At 36.8% G+C, this 23,676-nt stretch overlaps 2 protein-coding genes across 5 annotated transcripts in view; one reads left to right on the top strand and one right to left on the bottom strand.

Annotated features, from left to right (window-relative positions):
• Positions 1-6,892, top strand: part of tyr (tyrosinase) — a 95,559-nt gene extending 88,667 nt beyond the window's left edge. Inside the window, exon 5 of the mRNA XM_060826596.1 lies at positions 6,478-6,892. Within this exon, the coding sequence (XP_060682579.1) occupies positions 6,478-6,704 (227 nt within the window). The 3' untranslated portion in view covers positions 6,705-6,892. The remainder of the gene's footprint in view (positions 1-6,477) is intronic.
• Positions 6,893-21,502: 14,610 nt separating this feature from the next.
• The window catches only part of LOC132816706 (NADPH oxidase 4), a 172,276-nt gene continuing 170,102 nt past the window's right edge, over positions 21,503-23,676 (bottom strand). For all 4 annotated transcript variants that reach the window (XM_060826590.1, XM_060826592.1, XM_060826594.1 and 1 more), the window contains one exon: positions 21,503-22,358. In XM_060826590.1, coding sequence (XP_060682573.1) covers positions 22,238-22,358 — 121 coding nt within the window. In that variant the 3' untranslated portion in view covers positions 21,503-22,237. The remainder of the gene's footprint in view (positions 22,359-23,676) is intronic.

The raw sequence follows: 23,676 nt of genomic DNA, 5'->3' as shown, positions 1-23,676 counted from the left end.
CTCGATTTGAGAAGTTTTGCTTCAACAATTTGAGATTGCCATTTGGGATTTCCTTAGACAGAGTCTCCACTAATCTGTGTTAAATGTTCTTCAAGATCTACAGTTTGTAATATACCACATGGGTGACATATTAATATATGGTAAAATAGCCCAGACACATGATTGGAGGGTATACTCAGTTTTAAAGCACCTACAGGCTTAAGTGTAAGTAAATATGAATTTTAACTTCTTGGGATGCTTCATCATTAGTGATGGAATAATGGCAGACCAAAGATTGTTAATGAGTTTCCTATTCTGAAATCAGTTTATGACTTACAAAAATTTTTAGGATTGTAAACCAAATAGCAAAATGCTTTGCCCCATTTGGCAAGTACAACAGAATCCTTGAGCCAAAATGCAAGGAAACTATTGGAAGTGTCAATAAGAGTATGCTTTTGAAAATTAATACAATTAACAGAAATGTCTTAGCTTTCTAAAATCGGTCTTTTCCAGTCATCATATCTGCTGATACTTCAGTGACAGGCTTAGGAGCAGTTGTCTTTCTAGAACAACAGATATCAGAAACTGTGTATTGTGCATTATGGACGTTGTCAGACATGTAATCACAGAGAAGATGACTCTCTTGGTTCCATAAGCTTACATACTTTAGCCTGAAAGTGTTTATCAAGGTAGACCAAAAGCTACTAGTATCAAAAAATGGGTGATTAAAGATTAGCTAGGAGACAGAGATTCTAACTCTTCCTTATGACAGTGTATGCACATAAGAGAAGAATGACAGGCTCTCCACAATGACAGTCAACAGCCTTACTATGCTATTGAATTTTATAATAAAATTGAGCTACATAGTGACCAGTAAGCCATTGTGACCAGCAAGCCACACTGACCAGTCATAGTCACTATCCTCAAAATGCTCACCCACTGACATTTTAACCCCTTGACCGGTTTCATTCTCTAGCATTGGTCTAACAAACCTGATCAAGCCAGCCATGTTATCTTGACATGAAAAAGAATGATGGCAACAAATTTGCCTCTAGTAAACAATTTTAAGGGAGCTCAAATTGCACAATGTACAGATTGTACATACTAAAACCCCTGCCCCTCTTCTCTGAATGTGAGACCTGGGCTGTGCAGTGGAAGAGATTCCTCCCACAATGATCATCTGCAATTTTGGCCCTTTATTCCGTAAAAGTTTTAAAACACAAAACCTAAATCAACTTCTCTACAAATATGCCATATTCAATGGTGCAGATCCTGTTGTGAAACCTCACAATGGTATTTATTAATTTAGAATCTGTGCTACTACTAAATCAAACTGATGTGCAGATAAAAACTGCTTGGAAAATGTTGCTACCCATCAGGTTGAAACTTTTATAGTAAGTGGTCTTTATAAAATATCTTTCAACTCATTTTATTGGCCTGGACACTCATTGCAACAACTGTAGTTGTCATCATCACTTTTATCAAAAAGGATAATGTTATTCATATGCATAGATATATAGTATGTACTTCACTTGCTCCTTTCATTAGGGAGAACTTTAGAAAGAACACAGTTCAGAAATAAAAGACATGCAACTGTCACTCCAGAGAGGTAGCAGAGTTTTATCTAGAAACTCAGAAAAGCAGCTGAAGACCCTATAATCCCTTGAGCTTGTTCTACCATTTAATCGTAATATGATTAACTGTAATCAATTCCACCCATCTGCCTTCATACTATTTCCATTAAGATTTTTGGTACCTAAACATATATCAATTTCAGATTTAAAATTAACAACTGACCTAATATAAATTGCTGCTTCTGGAAGTGAGATCGAAACAGTTACTATGTCTCTGTGTAGAAGAGTCCTACTTCACTGTTCAAAGATTCTGCTCTTTTAGATAGTATCCTCTCGTCTTAGCAGAAATATTTTATTTCTGTTCATTCGGGGTAATCCAAGATGAAGGGCAGGGAAAAAAAGTTGTGGCTGTAAGAGCTGCTCCTGCTTTGAGGTATTTTCAGTCTAAGAGCAGATTTCCTCACATTCTATGAACAGTAATTACTGTATTATAAGCTGTTGCATTATTTTGAAACTTTGGGTAAAAAAAAAATCAAAACAATGGCACTTTAAAAAGAGGGAAGGGAGCCAAAGGCAGTTACCATGTGTAAGTGATTCAAACTGAGAAAGAAACCTACAGGGCTAACTGACCCAGCAATAACCTGCACAGCTGCTGCCTTTGCTGTTTGGTTTCAGGTATCTCTGGACATGCAAGCTTGTTCTTGGAAAAATAAATGAACAGCAAAATTCACAGCTTTTTTGGAGAAATCTGTCTGAGGGAGCTCACAACAGCAGAGCTGTTAAGTGGCTAGTTTCAAAATGTAACTTTACTATTTCTTTTTGTAAATCTGCAATAGTGAGTAAAGTGGATTCTTCTTTGAATGAGCTCCTAGAAAACAAATGGAGGCTGGTACAATTACAAGATTTAAAACGCATCTAGATGGGCATATGAATAAGAGGGGTTTAGAGGGATATGGGCCAAATGCTGGCACATGGACACGATTTATTTAGGATATCCGGTTGGCCTGGATGAGTTGGGCCAAAGAGTCTGTTTCTGTGATAAATATCTGTGAATCTATGACTCTACCTTATCAGTTCCCCATAATATCTTGCGAAATATAATTAAACACCCCCATTAAAAATTCCAGGGAATGCAATTCTACTCTTTGTTACCTCATTTCAGAATATAACCCTTAGGGTTTAGATGTTCAATATTGCACCTCTTCTGAATCCAATATATCCTTCCTTTGGTGTGGTACTCAGACAGGCTCACAGTACATTGATTGCTGCCTGTCATATTGGCATTCAAGAAAGGTCTTTTGACCAATTTAGTAAATGCTTCAGGTCTCCATTGTGTTCTGTACATGCTACTGATGAACCTAAAAATGAGCTAAAGTAAGTTTCAACTCTTTGAATCCAAAATGAAACATTTGCTAATAGACAGTGTATTTCATGACCACTAGATGTCTCAAAAACATTTCTTGGCAAGTGAACTAATTCTGAACTATCATCTCACATGTAATGTTGGAAACACAGCTGCTGATTTGTGCATAGTAAATTCCCACAAAAAGCAAGGTGATAATGACCACTGGGGGTCATGCTGAATGACGGAGAAATACACTGTATTGACAAAAAATCTGGTACAACTCACTTGTTTTTAAAGTATGCCAATGCATTAAGCCTTTCAAACAATTACTTCAATACTCTTCTCAGTCTAATTTTTGTGCAAAACTGAAGTATTGTTCTTATTCATTCATATATCAGTGGCTGGGTCAGCATTTATTATCCACGCCTAATTTCCATTGTGAAGGTGAGCTGCTTTCTTATACTACTACTGTGTGGTACTTCCACAATGCAATATAATAGTGGGCAGAATCTTACAGAGGCCTGAGTGATATGGCCTATGGTGAGATGTGTGGCAGAATTAGACAACAAGTGCGGCAAGGTCTCGTCCAACATTGAGATCGTCTTTTTTTATGGACGTCACAAACAGAATAGTGAGACGCTCACTAGACACTGCAAGTTACCTACTGACAAGGATTATTGTTTGTTAAACATGTCATTAACACCCCAACACACCTCATTATTATTCAGAGTCCCATTTTAACAAAATTTGCCAAACAATCTCGTGTCAAGAAAACTCAACCATGGAAACTGGTGTGAGTACTTCATAGACTCAGGTCATCATTTGGTCTAATGATGTTTGAATTACCTCCATGTTGGAAATCAGGCACCAAACCTCAGGGCACTCTCCACGAGCGTTGGCTATTCACACCACCTGTCCATGGACTTTGGCGTCTGACGTGACAACCTTTAACAACCCTCCATGAAGAAATCTGATTTACCTGCAAGACACTCTAACACAATGTCACATCATGGATTCACTGGCAACTATCATTGTAATGATATAGCAAGAACTACACTCAGGGACATGCACACAACTCATGGAACAGGTTGCACCTCTGACTTATCCACTTGCTCTCATTGTGCTCACTAATTCTGAGCATTCCTGAATGCTCTCAATATCCGTGCCTTGTCATGCATTTTAGCAATTTGCTCCCTCAGCCAAAGAGATAAAACTTCATATCGCTTCTGTCTTGCCTTGTCATCTAGCATAGACAAAAATCTAAGAAACTTGTCACAGTTGTTCACAAATCTCAGCAGAGTCAAGATGGATATTCTTCACTCCGTACACATTAAATCAAGAGCAACCTCTGATACCAGCTTTGGCTCTGCTCAGGATGATCAGAGTCAGGCTATATGGACACTTTTTATTCTATTATGGGTGGTTCTCCTCATAGCTGTCTCTCATTCTAAGTAGTAGAGGAGATGAAAATAGATGGCAGTGCTTTCTGTTGCTGCAGGTGGGTAAGTTTCCCAAGGAAGTGATTATGCAGCACAGAGGGTATATAGGATTGGTGCTACCTAGGATTGAGGTGGGTGAGAGTTCATGAGAAAAATCTTACATGTATTAATGAGAGTGGTAAATCATGGGCCTTGATGGTAGGTGCAGCAGAAATAGACTGAGGTAAAGGTATTGAAGATGATGGTAGAACTTACCCTGATGGAGCAGCAAGAACATTGAATTTCTTCTTCAGTGCTCGGCATTTCTCTCCACAGCTGAGGGTGCATTACCCAAGGTGGCAACCTCAACAGGTTGGCATGATCTGGTGTAGTGGTCTCCACTTTTGGTCCTGGAAGATGAGCTCCCATGTTGGTGCCACCCAATCCAGCAGGACTCCAGGATAACAAAGCCATGTGGCAATTTTCTATTGACTGCATTTTTGGGCAAATATCAGAAACTGTGCAGGGCAGCTCAAGACTATTGGCACAAGAGGTTTTTAAACATGTTGCAGGCACAACAGATACCAGTGAATTTTGGATATCCACTATGTGGCATGTGGTTCCAAGAATAACACATGGTGCAGAAATTGGACATTATATGAGTTGGGCAGTTAATTAACATGGTACATTTGGTAAAGTTATGGTGAAAATGTGTTGCTGGAAAAGCGCAGCAGGTCAGGCAGCATCCAAGGAACAGGAGATTCAATGTTTTGGGCATAAGCCCTTCTTCAGGAAACTGAAGAAGGGCTTATGCCCGAAACGTCGAATCTCCTGTTCCTTGGATGCTGCCTGACCTGCTGCGCTTTTCCAGCAACACATTTTCAGCTCTGATCTCCAGCATCTGCAGACCTCACTTTCTCCTTAAAGCTCTGGTGAGAAAACTTGCTAGGCCTTGTGGTGGAAACATCTCCAAAAATACAATGAAAATTGATCTTAGCCAGATAAACTGTGATTCAGTCCAATATATTTCATTTGCGATTATTAGCATCAGTAGTAAATACTTTATTAATATGCTATCGCTTCAATGTTTTGTGAAGTAGATTATCACTAAATTCACAAAGCTCCATGTTCAGCTAGTTCATTCAAATGTATTCCCAGTGCTACGTGAGGTGAACTATTTGAGAAAACAAGGTGCTTTTGAAAATTATGTAAGTATATACCATAATCTAGGGTTAGGTAACAGGTCTTAAGGGCAAAGATAATGAGGTAATTAATACATTTTGACATTAAATGTTATGCTAATTACACAGTAATTCAGTACAAATTCAACAGACAGGGAAACATTGAAGAAATAATTGAACTGTGAGGAGGATAGTATAAAAGTTCAGTAGGACATATACAGGTTGGTGGAATGGGACAGGCAAGTGGTAGATAAAATTGATACATTTTGGCAGAACATCGTTTAGCAAGAGTACAAAATAAAGTGTACAGGGATGCAGAAGCAGAGGCACTTGAGAATATATCAATAAGTCATTGAAAGTGGCAGGACAGGTTGAGAGAATGGTTAATAAAGCCTATTCTAAGCTTTATGAACTGTGACAGAGTGCACGTTAAACTTGTGCAAAACATTGGTTTGGTAAAACATGAATATTTTAGAATATTCTGAATATCATATTTTGGAGAGATATGACAGCATTAGAGAAAAGTGCAGGAGAGATTAACTAGAATGGCTCCAGGGATGAGAAATCTAGATGTTGGGACTGTCTTCCTTGGATACAAGAAGGCTGAGAGGAGGTTATTGAAGTACATGGAACAATTGGGAACAAGAACACAGAAATTGAAAGTAATTAGCAAAAGAAACAATTACCTACGAGGAGAGACAATTACCCATGCAGCAAATATTAAAGTTTAGAATGCACTTTCTGAAAACATAGTAGAGGAAGGTTCGATACGAAATTGATTATTGATAAAGAAAGAAGATGCAGAGTTGCAGAAACAAGGTGGGAGATGGGACTAGCTGTAATGCTCATTCAAATAGCAGATGCAGGCACAGTTGACCAAATGGCCTTGTTCTGTGCTATACTATTTCTCAGTGTTCTGCACAAGTTTGTCTTCAACTGACTTTTTAAAAACACATTTCTTTAATCTTTGTATTTTTCAGTACCACCTTCGATTCAGGAAATTCTGAGTCCCTATCTTCATGAAGCCCAGCGGATTTGGCCTTGGCTGCTGAGTGCTGCAGTGGTTGGCTGCTTAGTGACAACCCTATTTAAGTGTGCTGTTACACAGGCATGTCAGAAGAAGAAGAAGAAACAAGGCTCCATCTTTGAGGAGAGGCAGCCTTTACTCAGTGATGAGTACCAGAGTACCTACCAAACAGCTATGTGAACTGTCAGTTCAACATTGACTACTGATGAATACAAAAATGTTAATTATAAAATGACAATTATAATCTAATGCAACAGAAAAACAACAACACAATGCACTGACCCTCAACCCACAAACCCTGTTTTAAGTACAGAATAACAGCTTTGTCTGCTCAGAAAACTGAAACAACCCAGTACCTCCTCATAATATTGCTGCATAATCTTTCCCATTATGTTTGTCTCTTGTGTAACTGTCCATTGGGCCAGATTTTCTGATAGCAGACAATCTAAAGACATTAGCCATCAATTGGACTTACCTTTGAATATTTAGAATTTTGACATAACAATTGGATAGATTGGAGTTTTCTCTCACTCAAAAGATGCTTTGCATTTGTTCAATTAAGTACTTATCAAATGTCCATATCATTTACGTGCATGAGAATTCCCATCATCTCACAGCTAATTAAAAATTGAAATCAATTAATTAGAACCCACTGACTTCCTGAAGCAAATATATAAATTGGATTCACTGATAAGTGAATATCTTATTGCAGATAGAATTCCAGGGAAATTAGATAAACAAAGTGTACAATGGAGTATTCCCAAATGGGAAATAAATGGGAATATTACTCTTTTTCTGTTATTCTGACAGAATATTAAATTAATATTAAAAACTTCACTAAAATAATATTGAAATATATAGTTCCTGACTGAAAAGCTTTGAAGGATCGGGTAGCTCTCCAAAATCAAGTGTGGGAGTCAAGATTCGAGATTACTCCAAGTTCAAAATGATGAAGGCAAAATGTAAACTTTATGCAGACTGTTAACTATAATGATTATGGCACACAACTGAATATCAATGTCCTGCTGAGTGGTTGTATGATTCATCCAGATTTGGGGGGGTGGGGGGTCAAATTCATTCTTCCACCACTTAAAGACAAGGTACACGCTGGCTAGGGAGAGTGAAAGATCGAATTAGAGTAAGGAGGGGTTCTTATCACTGCCAAATCCATGTTAATTTGCTCATGAATGATAAGATGTTAACTAGACTCTCACTGTGTCTCACACCTGCACACACACACCATGGGTGCTGGGGGAAAAAATAAGCACTGCCGCAGTTAGGTGGTAGTGTGGGGGTTAATAAAAAAAAACAGGAGTGTGCACACAGCATTGCTGAAAATAAAACGAAAAGAAAAAAAAACCGGATTGTAAAAAAAAGAAAAAAAGTTAACTAGAATGTCAGGATCAGAAATGGCAAGTCATATACTGAATCAGTGTTACACATTGACATCATGATCTGCCTACCCTGCAGATTTCGTGGGCACTCATGTAATGCTCAAGCTAACACTATCAACTATGTGGGAGCTGGGCTTAATCCTCAGGCTTCCCCCACCCCAGCATAAGTGTTATCTAAATTAAACTCTACCTGCCCATTGGCCCATCTGATCAAGGTCCTGTTGCACTCAGATAATTTTAACTTTTCATTACACCACGTATTTTGGTTTCATCTGAAAACTTACTAACCATACCTCCTATATTCATATCCAAATCATTTACATAAATGACAAAAGGCAGTGGATCCAGTGCTGATCCTTGTGGCACATCACTGGCCTTCAGTCTGAACAACTACCACCACCCTCTGTCTCCTAACTTCAAACCAATTTTATTTCTCGTTGGCTAGCTGCATGTGGATGCCATCTGATCTAACCTTACTAATCAGTCTACCAGCAGGATCTTGTCAGATGCATTGCTAAAGTCTGTAGAGACAATGTCTACCACTCCGCCTTCATCAATCATCTTTGTCACCTCTTCAAGATACTCTATCTAAAGTTTGCAAGACATGATTTCCCATGTACAACGCCATGTTGATTATCCCTAATCAGTCCTTGCCTTTTCAAATGCATGTAAATCCTGTCCTTCAGGATGGCTCCAACAACCTTCCCACCACTGCTGTAAGGCTGAACAAACTATAGTTCCCTGGCATTTCTTTACAGTCTTTCTTAAATAAGTACATCATATTAGCCAACCTCCGGTCTTCCAACACCTCACCAGTGGCTGTTGATGATATGCCTATACACTGTATTCCCTAACTGGCCCTCAGGCAATTCTCCTGACATGTCCTGTCACCCATTTAATTATGGCTTGGATAAGCGGGCTGTAGATGCATGGTTGATGGTACTGTGTCCTATCTTGCAGGTCTGCTCATTTGTTTTACTGCAGTTCTGTATGTCCCACAATTCAAGACATATATGCAATCTTTCTCCATCATAGCATTGCAAAATTTACAGTGGCCCGATGGATCAATGGATAGCATTGCTATCTCACAATGCCGGGGACTTGAGTTCAATTCCACCCTCAGATGACTGTTTCTTGAGTTTGCACATTCTCCCTGTGACTGCATAGGGCTCCTCTGGATGTTCCAGTTTCCTCCCAAAAGGCAAAGATGTGCAGATTAGGTAGAATGGCAATGTTAAATTGCTCAGAGTGCTCAGGGTTGTTCAAGCTATGTGGATAAGCCATGGGAAGTACAGGTTTTGGGTGGGATGCTCTTCAGAGGGTCAATGTGGATTTGATGGGCCTAATGGACTGAATCCATGCTACAGGCATAATGAGATCAAATATTGCTGATCTATCTAGTACCCTTAATGAATAGAATAAATTGGACACTGGAATGAACAAATCCTAGTAGAATAATCCATGCCAACACTACAATTAGTAACACCTTAAATGTTCATGGTGACTTAAGTTCTTAATGATTTTGTATTCTCAATTCAAAGTATGACATTATCTTTTAACTGCACTAAAATTCTTGTATTTTCTGTAAAATTGCTGTTCTGCTTCAAGCACATAAAAGTGTAAACGCATGATTAATGTGTCAGCTTTGAGTGTAACTGGGCAGCTAATACTATCAGCATAGGTAGACTTGCACTTGAACATTTAATTCACTTTGCACAACAAAATTGTCGAAAGTGCAGTCTAATAATGGGTCAGCCAGGAAACTGGATATCTGGGACCAACTCAACAGGGCAAGTGATAAGTCTTAACAAATCAGACTGGAGGACTGGAAAGTAAGTAAGGATGAATTCATGTTCAGGCAGAGAAAGACAAGTTAAAGGAAAAGAGAAGTAAAGTAGAAAAGAGAAAGATGCAGAAAGGTAATGTTAAACGAGATAGATCTTATAATTTCAACAATTAAAATCTAAATAAATTAGACTCTTTGTAATTGTTACGTTTTTAGTATCAGACAGGTTGACAAACAATACTTATTGCATTATTTTTGGGTAAAACAGTAACAGAGAAACTGATGGAGTTTTTATTTGACAAGCTACCAATAGAGCGGTACAACTTCAACAGGTTTTGAATATTTGAACTGATTGACTGACATTGTTAGTTTCCTCTTTATACTGAAATAATCGTGAGCAGTATTAGCTTCACTTTTATCTTGGCAGGGAAATCTCTATTAAGTTATTGGACAGAAAAATGTTGCCTTCAGAACAAAGATTTATATAATTGTTACCAGTAAAAGTCCAATTTTTAATTTGCACAACTTAGAGGTGCTAAACATTAACATATTTTAATGAATGCAAAAATAATTGTCTCAGCATATAGCTTAAAGATGGAGCACATCTCAAACACATTAACAAAGCTCATGTAATACTGAAGTAAATTAATTCAGTTTTTCATGTTTTTAATTGGTAATGATTGTCTTGCTAATTGTCACAACAGATGGATTATTTGTTTTATGATTGATAATCATTGTATTATTTCAATTTTTAAAAGGATCAATAGAGTAAGATAGTAATAATTAAGAGTATGATTGCAATATGCAGGAAGAAAAAACTAGTGATTAAAAATAATAAGTCAATTTAAAACATGTATTTGAGCGTACGTAGTATTTGAAACAAAACAGATAAATTAGCAGTACAGATTGTACAAAATGTGTACGGTCTAGTGTCCATTATTGAGAAGTGGCTGCAGGTAGACCTAAATTGACAACTGAATATTGAAGTGTTTGTGACATTCAGAAAGGACGGGTAACGAGGAGAGAGTGGAGGAGTGGCTCTGTTAACAATGATTAATTGTCAACAATTAATACAATAGAGAGGGAATACCTAAATTCAGGAAACCAGAAAACAGAAGCAGTCTGAATTGAAATAAGGAATAATGAAGACAAGATGTTATTTGTGCGAGTTATGTACAGGCCCCCTAACAGAAACCATATATTAGCACAGGGTATCAAGGAAGAAATAATGGGAGCTTAATGAAAGCATAGTGATTATCATGGGGATTTCACCCTACAAAAACACCATAAAAATGAGGTGGGAAGAAATAATCTAGATAGGGGATTAATTAAATGTTTTCTGGACACCCTCTTTGATCAGCATAATATGACATCAATCAGAGATGAGACTATACTAGACCTGGTTTTGGCCAATGAGATGTGATAATTACTGACCTCATAATGAAAGCACTCCTAGATAGCAGTGACCATAACATGAATGGATTTTACATAAATAATACAGGAGAAAAGTATGGGTCCAAGACTATTATTTTTTAACTTAATGAAGGGCCACTATAAAGTCATGAAAACAAAGCTAATGACCTGGCAAGTTAGAACAACATTGTTACAACATTGATGCAGTGGCAAACTTTTAATGGGATGTTCTAGAAAGTGCAGAATCAATACATTCCAACAAATTTAAAAAAATTCCTAGGAATGGACCTACTAACTGTGGTTAACTAAAGTAACCAAAGAGTGTGTCAAACTGAAAGGTAAGAAAGACAATTGTACAAAGATAGGTGGCAGGTCAGAAGGTTCGACAGAATACTTTAAAAACAGCAAAGAATTACTGAACCATTAACAATAGAAATTAAAGCATGAGAGCAAGGTAGCTAAAAATATAAAAACAGGTAGGAAAATTTCTTCAAATATTTTAAAACAAAAGAGTTAACAAATTAAATGTTAGTCCTTCAGAAAATGGGCCTGGAGGATGAGTAGTGAAGGATAAGAAGACAGCAGAGAAATGAAAGCATATTTTGCATTACCTGTTACTAGACAGAGCACATTTAATATTCCAGAAATAATTCAAATCAGGAATTGAAAGGAAGAGAGGAATTTCAGAAAATTACAATTATCAAGGAAGTATTAGTGAGTAAATTTTTGGAACTACAAGTTTACAAGTCCCTAGCTTTTGACGGATTTTATATAAATGATTTGGATGAAGGGACCAAAAGTTTAGTGTTTAGTTTGCTAATGGCAGAAAGATAGGTAGGAAGGTCAGTTCTGAAGAGGACAAAAGGAGCCTATAAAGGAATGTAAATAAAATGAGTGGGAAAAGATCTGGAAAATGAGGTATAATGTGGGAAAATATGAAATTGTCTACTTTGCCAGAAAGAACAAAAATAAATTAGCTAAATGTTGAGAGGTTGCAGAGCTCCAAAATGCAGATTTCTGGGTGCCTTAGTGCATGATTTGCAACATGTTTATATGCAGGTTCCACAAGTAATTGGTAAAACCGATCAAACGTTATGTCTTAATGCAAGGAAAATTGAATGCAAGAATAGGGAGGTTATGCTTCAGTTATACACAGGTGACCACATCTGAAGTACTGTGTGTAGAACTAGTCACCACACCTTTGGAAGGAAAATGCTCTGGAAACAGTGGTTTGCCGATGAGGAACAGCTGGATATGTTAGGCTTGTATCCTCTGGAGTTTAGAAAATGGAGAGAACTTGATTGAAACATATAAAATCTTGAAGGAACTTTATGGGGTGAATGTGGAAAGGATGCTTCCTCTTGTGAGAAGATCTCAAACTAGTGGATCATTGTTTTAAAGTTTAAAGACAGTTAAGACAGAGCAGAGGAAAGAAACTTTCTCCCAGTCGTCTGAATGTTTTTGGAATTCCCTTGCTTGAAAGGTAGTGAATGCAGAACATTATATATTTCTAAGGCAAAAGTAGGTAGATAATTGAAAGGGAAGAAAATTATTGGGAGTATACATGTAGTGTTGAGATTCAAATCAGACCAGCCATAATCTTATTGAATGAGGAATGAACTTTTGTTCCTTGTTCATGTGCTGCATTCAGAGAGGCATTTACCAATCTAATTACACAACTTTCCATTAAGCTAGTAAAATTATGAATAAAAAATGCCAGAATGTTGTTGAAGAGAACTATTGTGTGGTACAAAACATAACAAATTGTCAAACCACAACAGCATTTAGGAAATAATTTACAAGCATACTGGAAAATGTTTCTTGTAGAAGTTCGTTCATTTTTGTCTTTGCTTATATACTGTACTGAACAAAATTCTGGAATATTTCAGTTTACTTCTGACTGATATCCCACCGTCTGCCCACTGTAAACATGAGGCCATCCAGAAATGTGCAGTTTCTGAACTCAGAGCTTTTCACTCCTTTACTTGATGATCTCCCATTCAAGCAACATGTTGACTTTGAAATTCCCATCCTTGCTTGCAAATCCTTCCATGGTTTATCCCTCGCCATGTGCACAACTCTCCAAGGTATAGTGCCTCTTTCATTCGGCCTCTTGTGCATTCCCAATTATAACCGTTCCACCATTGGTGTCCATGCTTTCATGCATAGGCCCCAAATCATGGAATACCCACCTCACATCTCTCTACTTCACCTTCATGGTTTAAGACATTTAAGAAATGTACCTCTTTAATCAAGCTTTCAGTTATCTGATCTAATATCTCCTTGTGTAGTTTGAATCATGTTTTGATTGATAATGCTCCTGTGAAGCATCTTGTAATTTTTCATTATGTTAAATGCACAAAATACAAGTTGTCAGTTCTTGGTATACACAAAGTAAGGTACATAGCATTAGATTCTAATTAATATTTAGTGCCAATTAAAGATTGCCACAGAGAATCAAAATGAGGAGAACATCCCAATGTAATTTGTAATAGAAACTCATCTTTCATAAATCAGTGGAAAAGTGAAATAGGCTGCAAGGGCTGTATATGTATTGGAAAATGCTGTCTTTCATGGTAATGATAACAATGAACAAGCATCCAATTTTAACTTTGAATAGGCAAGCTTACTAATTGTACATAAAATTATGAAATGTTCTGCATATTTAAAAAAATATTCCATTGTAACTACAAAAATCTTGAATTATCAGAAACATCTGAGTTTTTTTTACTGTATAGCATATATAATGTTACTCAGATATTACAGAAGCTTGTTCACAAAACAATAAGCAGCCTTCTAATAAACCAGAAGAGTTCAGCATTGTGATGCTGTTTTCTTTGCAGAAGTATATTGATTCGTGAACCTAACCTAAACGTATAACCACACGTCTTTGATATAATTGTGTCAAAATCCTAAACTTACTATTGTGCAACACCATCAGTTCAAAAGGAAGATTCTCTCAGTTTAAGGAAATTTAAAATTGCCAATGAACAGTGCAGGCATCACCTGTTTTTCCAGTTTCTTTTCAAGGTCATCTCTAAAACTAATACTCAAGTTACAATGAATCTAAATGAGGTACATTTTATGGCTCTTAGCTATCTTCCAGATGAATGAGATTGCATTTTAGCATGTACTTCAAAATCTTTAAACTTGAGTTATTCATGTAAATGGCTTGGTTTATTCTACATCATTTCCTTTGCATAATAAACTTATATTTTATTGTTAAAACTAATAGGCAACATTGTGAATCACTATTTCAGTGAAAGACCATCTTGTTAAATAAAAAAAAATCTATCAAGCCAAATTTCAGTCTGGAATCGGACTTATCCAACAATATTTGCTATCTTAATTAAATTATTCTGGGCTGACTTTGAAAAATAACATGAAGATAGGACTATTTCAGAAATACTACATCACCATCTTACAGTTACATAACATCTTTAACATAGTAAAACAATCCAAAGTAATTCAAAGGAACATGGTTAAAATCTAACATCAAGCTACATGAAGCAATATTTGGTCAGATTTTGAAGTAACATCTTAAAAGGAGAGAATGGCAGAGAGGATTTTGGATGGAATTTTAAAACAGTAAAAATAACTAAACATTTATCTATAGAAATAATGCATTATTGGAGAGGAAGCACTGTAGAATTATTATTCTCTAAACAAAAACATGTATGTGGACTGCACTTGGCATTCCCTTCAATTCAATTTGCTGCTGGATTGGTTCTATGAATCACAAGGAGGTTACATTTCCGATTGTAATATCACTAATTCATATGGTTTTATTATCAGTTTACACTTTAATCTGGTTTAATACATTGTTCTTTACTGCATTTTCAAACAACTTACCTAAAGGCAACAACTGGTCATTTAAAAAAAAAAGTGAAATGCCTGCACCTGGCTTGTGAATTCATTTCTTACAACAGTTACCTCTTGTGCCCAAATTTAAAAAGTATATTATTGGCAGTAAAGTGCTTTGTGTATCCTGAGTTCTTGAAAGCCACAATATAAATGCAAATAATGTTGTTTATACATTGAAAATAAAAGTTATGAGCTGGAATTTCACTACTTGGGTCAATTGCTTCCACCTTGATTTAAAGCCAGCCAAATGCAATTTTCACATTGGGATAGAGATATGGGGAGGGTGTGGCTAACATCAGGTGTGTTAGCCTGAGAAATAGATCTCAAGCAGTCCCTGGAGTGGGCAGGAACCAAGCTGAATTGGCTTGGAAGACAAGTTTCCAATTGGAATAAAAGCAGTCAAGCACACTAATGCTTACCTCGCACACTGTCTCAGCCTCTCCACACACTAATGTCTCTTTCAACACTCCATGCTAATTCATGTGCTCCAGTCACTCCCTATTGCCCTTCACCTTCTGCCAGACTATTCAATAACAACTCTTGCTCCTTCTAAGCCCATTCACAACTTATAAAACCAATGAACATTATAACAGTAAGTGTGGATCTGCTTGAAAAAATAAACACAAATTGAAAAATTTCTTTAAAAAGTAAGTAAACAACAAAAAGATCTAGGCTTCCATCTCTTCATCTATCTGCTCTCTGTAGGAACTCTGTTTTGACCAGTGAGACAATAACTTTGCTTAACTGACATTTTTAAATGGCTAGGTTAAGGTTTTTTTTCTGCAAATTCTTTCATCAATGTCTCAATACTAATTTGGACAAGATCTAGAGACAAGAAGAATTTGAGGTCTCTGTTAATGATATTTAATAGGTCTGTTTGATTGAAACTTGTATAAAGTTGTAGGAACAACACTTTTTTCAAAGAATATATCTAAATGAAAGTTATTTCTGCTATATTTGCCATTTTTATCAGATAACTCATTTATAAAGTACATAGTACATGCTAGGCAAACAGAAATGGAAGAGCATGGGTTTTATGGGAAGTATAAGGTGCCATGATGAGAACTGCAAATGATAAGTTGGCACTGAATTAACAGAGTGTACAAGGGGCATGCACAGTGGCAGGGTTGAGCAGGGGTGGGTATGGATAAAACCTTTTGAACTTATTTTTCCAAGAGATTCTCAAGTCCAATTTATGATTAATGACTTTTCTGAAGTGCTGTGAATTATGCATCATGGGGGAGCTGGCTTGACTTTATGAAAATGAAGGAGAATTAGGAGATGCCTATTCCTGTGATGGAGCTTTGCAGTTTGAAGTTGCTAACCCTACCCATACATCATGCTGACAAAATATTGTCTGGAGTGAGACTATATGACTTGCTGGATAAAACTGTTCCCTCCCTAATATGGCATGAACATTGAAAATTTGGGAAAATATATTGAGAACGAAAACATCAATTTTTATGGTGTTTTCCAATTTTTCTCAAGTTATATTTTCCTCACTCTTGCTATTGAATGGCAAATACCTCATTTCCTACATTTGCATCTCATTAATAACCCAACTTGTTCCATTTCAATGCAGTTCCCCAATCTCCACTTCTAATCCAGAAATTAAATGGCACCAATTTCCAACATGAAAGCCAGAACTGTTTGTTTTTCAGGGCCTTCATCCAGCCTCAACTCCATATGTTTATATAATGCTTCTAATTTCCGGTCCTTCCTGAGAAACTAGATAGAACAAATTCTCAACAGATAAGTCAGAGTGGGTACTTGGCAGCTGCAACTTACTGGATGCTTGACTCAACCATCATTTAATTGTGTCTTCATCACAATGTCCCTCCATGCTCCAGGGTCATCATTATCCTCAATCCTTGATCCACAGAAGTTGGCAGCAGCAAACTAACTGTCTCACCACATTATCATGTTTGTTCTCAGACCAACATATACATGTAAATATTCTACTCTGAAACTCTGACACCTACGACTTGTATGCTTCTTCCAGATCACTTTGCATGCAGAGACAAATACATCAAATGAACTTACACAGTGTGAATTTTAAGGCTCTTAGTTGGCTTTTATATTGCTCACTCAGTTTGCACTTACTTGGAGTCTGCCAGTTTTTGTATTTTGCTTTGATTTTTTTATCACCGAGGGAAGCATAGACAACTTTTTATGGTAGTAAGCATTAAATTTAAAGGGGTTGGACATGTCACTGTACAATACTGGGCTATATCAACATCACAGCAGCAGCATGTGCCAGCAGGTTATGTCGCAATAAAACCACATGCACTTCAAGCAAATGGCCATATGTGAAAGTCAAACAGCAGCAACCCTTGTGGGATCAAGGAGGACTACAATCATTATGGGGACTCATCTGATTCCAGTCTAGGAGATTGGACATGGTTATTTAGATGCTTAGTCCACCTAGATTTCTGGGATCTGTGTCCTTTCAGTCCAGGGATTGGGAGACAGTCAATCCTGCAGACCAAGTGCAACCAGTCCCAAGATTAAAGGTTAGACAGTCAGGTGATGGGGAAACATCAGTCTGGCTGTTGGGCCAATTTTTCCATGATGAGGCAAAAGGAATGCTGTAAATTGACACAAGAGTGTTTAATAGTGATGCAGGAGCAGAAGAGGTAGGGAGGTGTCCCCACTAGGGGGTAGGAAGTGCAAAGGGCAGGAAGACTTAGCAGTTTGGAAGAATGAGATGGTTTAAGAGATTTTGCACGAACATAATGCATGCAATATGGAGGAGCTGTAGCTCAAGAATTTTGGTGAGAGGAGTACGCAGTGGCAGAGATAGAGTAAATGGAGGTCTTGTAAGAGGGGTAGCAAAAACAAGATGGTAGCATTAGACCTTTGGAGCACAAAAGATCATCAACCTTTTTCCTGCACTTTCTAAAGTGTGCCCCTTTTAACCTGGGACATAGAATTAACCTAAGCCACTATTTAGCTGCAGGGTGACCACCTTTGGCAGTCAGCAGGAAATCAGACTACTCTTCACTCCATTACCATATCCACCAACAATTCCATGTCCCAATCAGCAAAGTGAGTGCATGCTTTGCATTCTGTGTCATGTCCTCACTGATAGTTGGGCAGGCAATTATCTCACTGTGGAAGTGCAGTTCCACATTAACTCTAAGCGAAGTGCCATGCAACTATGATAGGGTTGGGGTTACCTAACAGTGCAATCTAGGAACTGCCCCTCCACAGTGCAGTATTGCCCAATAATCAGTGAGAATATGGTTATAATCAGTATTGATAGCCCTAGGGTTAACCCTAACCCTGCAGCATGAAGGCTGGAAAGTCCTCACTATGGTTTCTGACTTTCTTGCCATGCATTTGCATGAGAATTGTTTAATGAACCCAGTTACATTACATATCACACCAAAAAAACTTAGCTTTCTGTAATGGTGCTAAAATTCCAGTAGATGGTAATGTTTCAATAAACCTTGATATTTCAATTTGCTATTTAATGCAATCTTTCAAATCAAATTTAAACTAAATATAATTATTTTCACTTGACAATTGAAAGAAAAATGTGAAAATTATATTCAATAAAAGAAATAAAGTTGTTGCACTTTATTATATATGGAACAAATGTTTCTATACTATTTTTGAATGGATAGTGGGTTATCTTCAGTCAATAGATAAAACAATATTGTAAATAAGAAAGCTATAATCCACACTGTACGAAAGTTGTCCCAGAGAAGTTTCAAAATGATTTTATTCCTATCCCTAAATATATTCAAGAGCTGTTTTTGGTTTGGAACATAAAGAAGTTAATAATGTCATTCAAAATAGTTCTTGAGTATGATTGCTAACCAAAAAGACATTTTCAACGTGATTCAGAATTGAAGTTTATATCAGTCAAAAAGAGTCTACAAAAGGGATATTGGTAGATTAAGTAAGTAGGCAAAAATCTGGCAGATGGAGTATAATGTAGGAAGATGTGAACTTGCCCACTTTACCAAGAAGAATACAAAAGCAAAGTATTATTTAAATAGACAGAGATTGTACCTGAAGATACAGAGAATGCTCTGAATTTTCTTTTGCATAAGTTGTAATATGTTAGCAAGTAGATGCAGTATAGGATTAGGAAGGCAAATGGAATATTGGCATTTATTGCAAGAGGAAGTGAATATATGTTTTGACAGAGTTCTACAAGGCATTGGTAAGACCACATCTAGAGCACTGTGCAAAGTTTAGGTTTCCTCATTTAAAGATCATAATTGACTTCTCGGAGAAGGTTCACTTGACTACTTCCTGGAATGAAGGTGCTATGAGGAAAGACTGGATACATTAGGCCTGAAGCATTTGAAGTTTGGAAGAATTAGAGGCTAAGGAAACATGGAAGGTCCCGCAAGATGGACGCCAAAGTGTCTCCTGTCAACTATGTCTTTCAGGGATTTTGCCATGTATTTGTTTATTGTCATTCAGTTGTTCTCAATTTACTTCTTTATATTTCCCTTTTGGGCATATCTGCACTTTATTCTATCATTCTAATATCCCTGAGAAAGAAATCTTAAGTCCATGTTTAACTTTTAAGCTTTCCACTGAAGAACAACATCCACAGCTACATATTGGTCATGTTGCCTCCTGCCCTGAGATTATAAGGATTTTAATATGTACTATGATTATTATACACTTCATGTAATTACACTTTAATAACTATTACTCAAGTATAGAGTACAAAACAATGCATGTACAACAACACCTAGCATATCTTTCAATGATGGATGCTAACAAATGTTAGTTCTGCCCAATTATCTTTCAAAGATTAAAGGACTGTGGTTCATTACAATACTTAATGTCTACACATTTACTCACAGTATATCATGCAGATCTGATGATAATACCAGGTGAACAAAAACATAAATATTACACAAAATTGGTGTTGAAATGGAATGAATACAAGGTCTAATGTGGAAAAATACATTTACTATTAATATTACTAAGTCGATACAAATCTTGATAGGAAAATCCAGAAAATATCTGGTCTTCACTCCACCATTGAGACTTTATGTTGTGATATACAAAGAATTGCACACGGAGTAAGGAAACAGAGTGAGTCATAGGAAACACCAATATTTTTCTGTCACTTGTCCAAACCAGTGTTAATTGAGGATGTAGCATTGGATTATTGTAAAGACTAATTGAACTTTCTAATTTAAAATCAAACGTGAACGTTACTATAATTTGGCTCCCACAAACTCTTTCCCATTGTCTTCTGAATAATTCAAAAATGACCAGCAATATAAAAATGGACAACGGTAATTATTGCTAGGATGATTAAGTAATTCTAGCTACAAAGCATTTTATTTGATTGATGTCTAATGTAGCAACATCTGGTTAGAAAGCCAAAATGTTAACTTTTTGGTGTTGGGCTCTTTGTTTTGTACTGGACAGTTGAGAGATTGTAAACAATCTACAACAAAACGCCCCACTGAGCTTCAGCCTATGAACTGACTGGTAAGTTGATAAGTAAAAATTGTCACACAACATGGTTTCCATAAGAGAGGAATTGCATTTATTCTATTTTATTAGATTCTCAGGTGAAGGAGTGGTAATCTCTGTAGTTGTACAAAATAACTTTCCAGAATTGTGCCCAGAATAAATGTTATTGGAAGGAACTAAGTTAGTCAGTAGAAAACATACAGGTTGTGAAGTGTTTGTCCCACCAATCAAATCATTGTGCATGTTATAAACCACATAGACACTTTAGCTCAGCACAAATGCTAAGGACGGTCCCCTATGAATTTAGCATTGAAACAAGCAAGGTGAAAACTCAGTCACCAAAATGACATGTCAAATATTCAGTTTTGATTGTACAATGATGAAAGCTGAAGGAGTTAGAAAGTTAGAAATAAAAAAAAAGGGAGATGATTTCTTTCTGGCATTGAACAGTTAGAACTTTGTTGAGAGATCTTTTGTTTTCCCACAGTTAACACAGATTCTTCCTCTTGTAAATTTATATTTAAATTTGCTGCTTCATTTTTTTCCCTTAGGTATCCTAATGTCAGACCTTTACCAAAAGACTACTTAGAAGACCCATTTCAAGGTCTCTGCCAAAACTGTCAGTCAACCAGCTAACAGGATTTGTAAAGGAGTAGGTCAGCCTGCTTCTCTCTTTACAAGTTTTTGCTTCTTTATGAATGACAGACAGCCTGGTTATAAAGCTTCTGAAACAACCTATAAATTTAATACTGTGTGGCACAGGGTATTAGTGCATTAAAGCAGTGCACTACAATATGATCAATGCTTCTGCATATTCAGAATGCATCCAAAAATTTCTGTTGTTGAACTTGTAGTACAAAGCTGTTTGGGTCTGATGCAGTAAATTAATAGAGCAAAAATTATTCAAAATTTACCACTGGCTCAGCCTTTTAAATCACATTCGTTTTACAAAATAATCTACTTAACATCTATTCTCCTGGAAAGAACTCTAATCAACAGACTTCTGATTAGTCTGCTAAAAGCATCATTGGTATTGATAGGAGTCAGTAATTTTGGAAGCTACCCAGTCTGATTGTAACAAATCAAATTTGCATTATACTAAAAAAAATGTCAGATGCTGGAGATCTGAAATAAAACCAAGGCAACATCTGTGGGGAGAAAGCAGCATTAATGTTTAAAATCCAGTGACAGTTCATCAGCATCACATTTACAAGTGTATTATCGTGGTTATGTCTTAGTTATTCAGAAAAAAAATCTTTCCTTCCCAGCCACCCTATTAATATAATAAATATGCTTTAATATCCAGTTCTCGGAAATATAAATGATGAAAAGGCACTTTGCTTCTCAGCCAGTTACAGAAAACTACACTAATTAAGGTAGTATGGGGAAGTAATTGATACACAGAAGCCTGGACTGTTTCGACATTTCAGAATAGAACAACCAATTTTCCCATCACCATATGTCAAAATTGAGTTCTGCAGATACATTTCTTTTATAAGAAATAGATTTATGAAAATGGCAACAACACTTCAAACCTTACATAAAATTGTTCTAATAGAAATAAAATACCTGGTATACAACCACTGATATTAGAAAAATACCAGTTGATGAACTGACTTTGACAAACCCGATACATAAACTGGTACCTCTGCCACACCGACTATTGAATTAGCATTGATTCAATATGTTCACTCTTTGGTGATTAGAGATTGTATAAGGCGCATCCTGCTGATTATCATATCAGCAAATAATTGCACTTCAAGCTTTCATGTCTGATTTTTTTTGTTCCTTATTGATCTTCAGGAGAAAGATTCTTTATTGTACTCAAATTGTGTTCCATGTGAACAGATTTTGTTGCTGAGTTTGTGCAGTTCCTTGGAGAGCTTGTTAGGCCCACAGCAAAAAACGCCAACACATTTTCTGTCACAAAGGAAGAAAAAAATAGTATGTGACATTTAGAATGATTTCTCAGACTAATATTATACTTTAGCTGGATAATGATATCAATAGTTGCAAATTAGAAGATATATTTTTGTAAAATAAGATTTTACTGTATCTTATTAGCTCAAGTCAAGCAATCATCTGCCAGTTATGATGGAAGCAAATCTTTGAAACATCATTTCAAAATATACATTTATCCCCTTTTCCACTGTACATTGACGAGTTTTGCAACTGCCAGTTTTCTGCGCAAAGGATAAAATGTACCCCCAAATTTTAAAATAATCATCAAAAATAAACATCTCCTTTATGCAATCATCTGTGAAAGTTTATTTTTTTTAAAACAGGTTAATGCCGCTGTTAAAATATCAGAAAGAAACATTTCGAAGACTTATGCTAAAACAAATACTTCCTGGACTAAATTTCAGGCTCAAGTCTTCACTATAAATTATGAACAACTCCTCTGAAAATAATTGCATCTAACTTTATCTGTGGTAATGCTTAATGGTTTTTGGGGCATCTGTCTCTCAGAGAATCAAGATTTGGGCATGCAGTGATTGGAAAGAGAGTCAGGTGGATCTCCTTGACTGAGAGTTCTTTGATTGGGGCTTTTAAATTCAGCCAATCAGGGAGCCCTAGCTGACAAAAATAAACAGGAGATTACGTTAGAGCCCAGGTGTCCTTGGAGAAGGAGCATGCAGTGTCCACCAATATCCTGGGGTTGTTCAGGGAGAGATGGGCGCCGCAGGGAGTGGAGTGCATCATTTCCCCCTCCAACTCTATTTTGATTTAGTCCCTGCCCTCCCCTTCACTGTTTTGATCACACAGCATTGCCCTTTGACGTGAAGGGCACTGCTTGTCACAGGCCACTCGGGTGTTTTCCTACTTTTCCTGGTGGTGGAAATTGAATAAAGATTTGTACACCTTGTCTCTCACTGTGTCTCACACCTGCACACACACACCATGGGTGCTGGGGTTAAAAATAATAAGCACTACCGCAGTTAGGCGGTAGTGTGGGGGTTAATAAAAAAAAAGAAAAAAGAGAAAAAAAGAAGGGCACTGCTCGTCACAGGCTACTTCGGTGTTTCCTTTCTTCCTGGTGGTGGAATTGAATAAAGATTTGTGCACTGTGTGTCTCTCACTGTGTCTCACACCTGCACACACACACACACCATGGGTGCTGGAGAAAAATAAGCACTACCACAGTTAGGCGGTAGTGTGAAGGTTAAATTAAAAAAAAGAAAAAAAGTAAAAACAAAAGAAAAAAATTAAAGTAAAAAAAAACAGGAGATTACGTTAG

This window comes from Hemiscyllium ocellatum, chromosome 6 (assembly GCF_020745735.1).
Source record: "Hemiscyllium ocellatum isolate sHemOce1 chromosome 6, sHemOce1.pat.X.cur, whole genome shotgun sequence".
In the NCBI taxonomy this organism is placed as follows: domain Eukaryota; kingdom Metazoa; phylum Chordata; class Chondrichthyes; order Orectolobiformes; family Hemiscylliidae; genus Hemiscyllium; species Hemiscyllium ocellatum.
This window is presented reverse-complemented; position numbering and strand designations above follow the sequence as displayed.